General features: G+C 40.8%; 1 protein-coding gene across 1 annotated transcript; it reads left to right on the top strand.

The window, feature by feature from the left end:
- Nucleotides 1–890: 890 nt before the first annotated feature.
- On the top strand, nucleotides 891–7,211 carry CHMP5 (charged multivesicular body protein 5; the record flags this gene model as incomplete). Its single annotated transcript, XM_010130904.1, has 7 exons — nucleotides 891–1,004; nucleotides 2,635–2,681; nucleotides 4,211–4,304; nucleotides 4,385–4,456; nucleotides 5,560–5,668; nucleotides 6,040–6,152; nucleotides 6,613–7,211. Coding segments are annotated over 7 exons (600 nt in total), but the record flags the coding sequence as incomplete, so codon positions are not given.
- Nucleotides 7,212–7,541: the final 330 nt, after the last annotated feature.

Below are 7,541 nucleotides of genomic sequence, written 5' to 3'. Positions count from 1 at the left end.
TATTCTAATCTCTAGAGAGGCTTCTTGGAATGAGAAGTTAATAAGCTTTATTTTGTTGTTTCCGGAGAAATGCTGTGGTAGTTGCTTCATGCTAAGGAGGCTTTCTTTGGATATTTATGAATTTGTGTATGCTGTTAGAATGGTCTATAGCCATGCTGGGTTATGTAATTACATCTTTAACCCTCTTATGCAGAAGGGTTAATTTCTGTAATGACAACTTTTCACCAGGGCTGTTAGGGTGGACTGCTGCAGGTCTCTTACTGAGCTGTGCAGCTACTGCTGGAATTTGGAGCAAAAGTGCAGTAAGAATTCAGAGTAGCTACCAGGTGAAACTGCTGTGTCCTGGCTCCCTTTGTGAAAAGTGGTGGGAAGAGTGACTCTCTGACAAAGAAGTTAGACACCTTTGAAAAAATGGTTAAGTCTGGGCCTCTTAAATGTAACCAGTAATCCAGGTATCGTTCTGAAGGATTAATGTTCTCTGCCCACCAAAAATAAACCTCTAGCCTTGCTGAACACGACCCTGTCCCTTTTGCATTGCCCCCTTCTCTGCCAGCATGGTATGCTTAGGTTTTTCTTTTTCCATTCCTGTTTAGCCCCTGGTGCTGTATGTTATCAGAAGTTCCTGAATACAGACCGTGCCTTGAGTGGGTGTGCAAGAAAGCACCTCAGAATGATGAGAACATGTTTCCTGCAATGTCAGAATGTTTATTGTGCTCCTTGTAGAACGTGTTTCACTTGATTCTGGTTTTGGATTCTCTACAGGCTTTAAACTGTTTATAAATCCACTGAGTGAAGAAACAATTCAGTTAGAAGTGTAATAAATCTGAGGCTGTTCTTTTCATTTCAGTAAAACTTTAATGAGTGGTTTTTTTGTTTATTTTCCCTGTCCTGTATTAAAGGTGGATAGCAGAGCTGAGTCAATTGACAAGAAAATCACTAGACTTGATGCAGAGCTAGTGAAGTATAAAGATCAAATGAAGAAGATGAGAGAGGGGCCCGCAAAGGTAAGAATTTGGGATTTAAGCATGAGAGGATGTGATGCACACTTCTTGTCATGTAATGGGGTGATTTAGCCAGTTGTTAAGGGTCGAGGGACCGAGGTAACAACTCCTTGAATTCCTTAATGATCCCCTTTGTCTCGTTAGAGACAGAAGGGGTTTAAAGGGGGATAAATAAAAATTCACACCTCGGTCTGCATTCGGAAAACTGAAACAAACTTTTAATAAACAATAAAACCACACAACTATACACTACTATATATATAGGCACAAACCGAGAAAAAGGAAAAAAACGAAGAAGAGAGGACTTAGATAACCGAGGTTCTGTAGGAGTCTGTTCAAGGTCAGTGCTCTTGGCAGACACCCAGCGGCAAGGTGGGAGTGAAGGCCTTTGCAGCTGCTTCGCCTACTAGATATATAGGCACAAACGGAGAAAAAGGAAAAAAACGAAGAAGAGAGGACTTAGATAACCGAGGTTCTGTAGGAGTCTGTTCAAGGTCAGTGCTCTTGGCAGACACCCAGCGGCAAGGTGGGAGTGAAGGCCTTTGCAGCTGCTTCGGGCAGGGAGCAGAATTCTTCTCATGGCGAGACGGAGAAGTGGGGTAGAAACCCCCGCTCGCAGCCGATTTAATAGCAGAAAAGGTCTCAGCACAAAACGACAGGGAATTCGAATATTCTCACCCGATTCAGACAGGACGGGACTCACGGCAGTAACAGTTCAGAGTCTGTAGTCCTCAGGTTTCAGGCCTGGTTGGGCCTCACAGAGCCGCAGGAGCTCTCCTCCGTGCAGCTGTCCGGAAGTCCGAGAGAAGGATCCACCCCCGAGCTGCTGCTTTTAAAGGCTCCCGACGTAACATTACGTTCACCTGACCCCCTTAACCAATTAAATGCGGAATTATTGTACTACATGGAATAATTCTATTTGTCCATTTCCCAAAACAAGGAAGTTTTAGTTCAAACCAGGACACCAGTTCATCAGGTTCTTGGAATCACGTCTTGCCCTACTGAGGAGATGTAAGATCCTGCAGGATTATTTTTGCTCTGCACCATCTCTTAGACATGCATCTTTGGGCAGTGTTTTCACCGGTTTTTATTTCTTTCAAAGTATAATGTAACTCCTCAATGAGAAGTAACTTGCTTCCATTCTTCCTTCTGTTACTGGAATTAAGTCAGAGAGGTTGTTTTGTTCATCAGCCAAAAAAAGAGTGCACTACGCAGAAAGGCAGTAGGAAAACCCATCTTTGAAAAGAGATGAACACATAATAAAAAATGTATCTAATAGTAAACAATCTAATATAAGCAGTATTTTTAAAGTATCTTTTGCACTATTAAAAATTGTTGATGAAAGACGGTTCTGGTAGACTAAGTCTGACTTTGTATTGTGCTTATCAAAAAATACGAGAAGAATTAAAAATCCAGGAATTGTGGAAGTATATTCTGTCAGAGGCTTTACATGCAGGCTTATTGGGTTAATCGTTAATGCAGGACAAGCACTGAATGTGACCGTTGTTAAACCGTTTGCACTAATAACTGAGGAATCTTTTGGAAAACTGAACTGTGATACGTTAGGTTTAAACAGTATGATCAAGAGTAAAGGGAAGTATTTTTCCTAACGTAACAATATCGTGTCTTTCAGAATGCAGTAAAGCAGAAAGCGTTGAGAGTATTAAAGCAGAAGCGAATGTAAGTTTAAACCGTTCTCAGTTTGGGATTAATGAAAGCCTGTTTTCCTTAAGGGGGGTGGCACACTTTGATTTATCTTTCCAGTACTCTTATTTCTGAGTGTTCTTTAAAGAAAAATGCTGAACAAGCTAGCCAGCATATCAGAAGCACTCACAGAGTTTGTATCAGCATGTTTGTGCCTTATTTGTATGTGAGTATATAATTTTGGACTGGGACAAGGTGACCTAAATCTGCTCATTATTAAAGCTATGCTTGGCTCCTAAACTTTCTGAAAGAGTGCTTCATTTTCCATTGTTAAGTGCGTACTACAAATTGTGTCCTTGAAGATCTTGGCTGGTCTGGTTTACTGGAAACTTACCTGTTTTCTGTGGACACCCTTCAGGACTTGATGACATCTAGTGCAGGAAATTGTATCTATTAAAAAACAAACCAAACCCAGAATGGACAGGATAGATGATTCACTGGTCGGGTCTAGTCTAGTACTGTCTTGTATTTGTGGCTGGACACTTTTCAAAGGAAAGAATGCCTGAACATGGCAGGCGTTCAGGAGTGCTTCGCTGGAATACTGAACTGCAGATCTCGTAGCTCTATCTGAGCCAAAGCTCATATCATCCTATATTTCACATCCATCAGATGGACTGTATGTACCTCTGCAGACTTGCTCAATTACTTGTTAAGTATTTGTGAAGTTTTATGATCCAAAACATTCTATGATATGGAATGGAATAGTTTAGTTAGATGTTGTGAAATGGACTGCTTGGTTGGTTTTTTTTTCTTTTTTTTGACTATGCTGTCTGCTAATTGTAGGTGACAGTTGTTCCCCTGTTTACAGTCACTGGGCCTTTCAGACTATTGTCATATCTCTCAGTCCTCTCTTTTCCATCTTGTTGAAGAGCAGTATATTTAGTCATTTCTTGTCCAGAACTGTGTCGTATTCGGATCATCCTTGCCTTGCAGACCTCCTGCCTTGGACGTTTGAAGGACTCATTGTTTTTATGCTTCCATTTTTATGTTTAACTTGACATATTTTACATTCTTGACTGGATACAAGTTTAGCTTTGACCACGAGGATTTTTTTGAGTTTTAAAGTCTTCCTTTTCTTGGTTAGCCTTTACCATTGCCTTTTGCTACTTTATCCTCCCTGTCCTCCCTGCCCTGCACAGCTCTAGTGCAGAGCCATTGTGTTCTGGATCACCTGCATCTCTTCCATTCTGCAATGGCATGCATCTCTAGCTTATAGTGATTAAAACTTTTGCTATGTCCTTGCCTACTGAGTAAGCCTATAAAAATACAGTATTACTGTCAGTTAAAACAGAAGCTTAGTTCAGGAGTAGATTTAAATACACAGAAATGCATAATGGCCAGATTTTTGGGAAGCTGTTTATTCTGTGATTCTGTATAATAAATTAAGAAAAAGTAATCTGTTGCTATCTTTATACTACTGCTGATGATTTTTCAATTTAAAGGGAATTTTTGTGGCAATAAATAGTGTGGTGTTTTAAAGCCATTATTTGCATTGTTTTTAACAGGTATGAACAACAGAGGGATAATCTGTCACAGCAGTCTTTTAATATGGAACAAGCTAATTACACTATTCAGGCACTGAAGGATACAAAGACAACGGTACCACTATATTAATAGCACGTTTGTTTCATTTGTGTATGCAACCTCAGATACGAGCATGTTGTTTGACTCTATTCTAGGTTGATGCAATGAAACTGGGGGTGAAAGAAATGAAGAAAGCTTACAAGCAAGTCAAAATTGATCAAATTGAGGTGAGCTTCTATTGTCCATATTATTACAGAACATAAACAGTATACTGAAATAGTGACCGGTAGACTGTGTCACTGGCAGGTAAGCTGACTGTTCTAGTTCACATCAGTTTGCCTCTCTGATTTATGGGACCACCATCGTAATTCCTTTCCTGATTTCACTGTTGTTGCACAATCAGTAGTTGGCCTTACTGCACTAATTGTTGTTTCCTTGCTGGGCTAATCTTAAATCTCTCCCTTCCTTTCCTCTGCACTTCAGCATAAATGTTGGTGAATACTTCCTGCTGTGGCTTTTTTTCCCTGTTTTTTTTCTTGCCTGCACTGCTCCCTGTATTAGCAACATGCAGATTGGTCCTTTGTTCCCCCAGTTCAAGGTAGTGCCTGATGTGAAAAAAAAACCCCCACCATCCAAACCAAAACCACTGCACCCTGCCCAAAAGAAAACCCCATAAACAAACAATTTAATCTCATAAGGTTTGCAAGTCCTGGCCCTATCTTCAGAAGAGGCGTTAAAACCCCCATAAGATCTCTGCACGTAAAGTATGCTGCGCTTAAACTCTCAGCAGATGCCAGTGCTGACCTCCTTTAAGTTCTCTTTCCTGCGCTGTTTTTCTGTATGACCTGCACTGTAAACCTTCAGGCAAGCGTTGTCTCCGTACTTGTACCCAAGTATGGTGCCTGCAGGTATGGTGAAGCATCTTCTAAATTTTGCTGGGGCACAACTCAGGTTAGTGTTCATTCTCCAGGCAGTAGATTTAATTTCTCTAGATTTTATACTCTCCTGCTTTTCAAGATAATGCTGAACTCTCGGTAATTTATTAGAGGTTTTCAATTTACCATGAAGACGTAAAACAAAAGGATTTTGCAGAGGTATTGTTTCAAGGTTCCTCTTTTTCTAACTCATATATTTATAATAATTTTAATAGTTGTTAAGGCCACGCTGTAGTACTGAACGCCTGCATCTTGTGTTAATGCTGCTTCAAAAAATGGTTTATGCATTAAAAAGTTTGAGTGCCTTGCGTGTGGAATTATTAAACTGATCTTGATTACGCTCTGATAAATTTAACTATTAAATATGGACCAGTTGAAATTGTTTTGTGCTTCAGGACATACAAGATCAGTTGGAGGATATGATGGAAGAAGCCAATGAAGTCCAGGAGGCACTGAGTCGTAGCTATGGCACACCAGAGATTGATGAAGATGACTTGGAGGCAGGTCAGTAAGGCGGAGGATGATTTTTACATTTCTGAATGTAAAAATCATAATACGGTATTTTTTAGTTTCATCAGTCAAATACCTTAAGTGTGTGTTTTAAAAAAAAAAAAAAAGTCATAACCACCTTTTCGAGATAAAAGCTGCATTTCCTTTCCAAGCAGTGATGAGTGTGAATCAGTCATGAGAGATTCGCTAATGCGACAGTGAAGGGAGGAAGGTTCTCTCTTTCGTGTGCTTGTTGCTGATTGACTAAGGCAAAGGGGGTACAGATGTAAGCGTTGTGTTTGAACCTTGCTTCTCTGTAAGAGCAACTTCTCTTTTGCAAAAGGAATTCCTTGCACAATTTCTCAACCAACTTAATTCAATTTCAGAACTGGATGCATTAGGTGATGAGCTTCTAGCTGATGAAGACAACTCCTACTTGGATGAAGCTGCATCTGCTCCAGCAATCCCAGAGGTCACTCCTACCGATACGAAAAACAAAGTGAGTCCTTTGCTCTGAAAGCAAAATACATTTTGTTGTTGTTTTGGATTAATGTGGTTGATTTGGAATCTTTAGTATTTTGAACAAAAAAATGTGCTTTGTGATTTCTATATTTTGGATGCTATGTATGAGGGATTACAGTGTATCGAATGCTCTTTAAAATACAATGAAGGGCTACAGCGGCATTTTAAAACTCCTGACACAGTCAGACTGCAAGTAGATTTCCAGTGTACCATTATGGCTCCTAGTAGTTATTCTTAAAAATGTAAGCAAGTCTTCCGTATGTCTGTTTTTGGGGCTGTAATACAGCTCTGTAGTAAGGAAGAACACTGATGCTCTTATTTTGCTCCCAGCTGTCACACAGTGAGGATTCTGTCACCTCACTGAAACTGAAAGGAAACTTTTGTGAAATGTTCTGGTTGGTAGAGAGTCGTTAATCTGTTGCTTCCCTGTCTTACAGGACGGTGTACTGGTGGATGAATTTGGATTGCCAAAGATCCCTGCAACATAAATGCTTCAAAAGCACAATGGATATAATGAACTACACTTTAAAAATCAAATTAAGATTTTTTCTTCTTTTTTTTAAATCCTGGAAAACTTGTCCTTCCAGCGTAACCTTAATAGCACTACACCCTAGAATGCAATACGAATGGCTGGCAGTGTTTCTCTGAAGAAAGGTGTTCTACTGCTGACTTTTCTATTAATGGAGATTGAGCACAGTTCCCTTCAATGGAAGCAGTCGGTCTCATAGGTTTTGATTTCTATGTCTTAAGGACAGTGTAATATGTGAAGCATAGTGGTGGCTGTTGGTAGCTGAGGTTTATGTTACTGTGTATTGTTTCTCTTTCTTGAAACTAAGACTGTATGTTGCTGCTTACTCTGTAAAATAGCTCCCTTATTACTATGCTCATTTGATAAAAAAATTGAAAGCAATTTTTAAACTATTTCAGTCTTGAGACTTTTATGCCACTGTACTAGTAGCCTTCTTGAAAGCTGTAATACATAGGGTTATCGTTAACTTAATGTGTTCTGCGGAGACATAAAATCATGTAGATGAGCTGATCCTCCTGTGTGGTGTTTCTGGCGATTGATGTGGTGTGAACCTCCCTGCTGTTCTGATCGGTGTCCTGTGCTGTTGGAGCAGCGGTCCGGCAGGAGGTGGAGTCTGCTGAGAGCCCCTGGCGCTGCCCTCTGCAGCCTCAGCTGACGCCAGGCTTGCTGCGGCCCTGTCTCTGCTGCTGTCGGGAGTCACTCAAAACAGCCTCCTGGCGACAACTGGCCCAGGAGGAGCTGCTGGATGTAACTGTCTGGATGCAGAGGCGAGGCTGGTGTGGCGGCTGGGCTCCGGTGCCGGAGAGCTGCTGTCGGGCCCGGCGCTGGAGGGTCACA

This window comes from Buceros rhinoceros, unplaced genomic scaffold (assembly GCF_000710305.1).
Source record: "Buceros rhinoceros silvestris isolate BGI_N320 unplaced genomic scaffold, ASM71030v1 scaffold42002, whole genome shotgun sequence".
Taxonomy (NCBI): domain Eukaryota; kingdom Metazoa; phylum Chordata; class Aves; order Bucerotiformes; family Bucerotidae; genus Buceros; species Buceros rhinoceros.
Note: the sequence above shows the minus strand (reverse complement) of the source record. Positions and strands in the feature narration are given on the sequence as shown.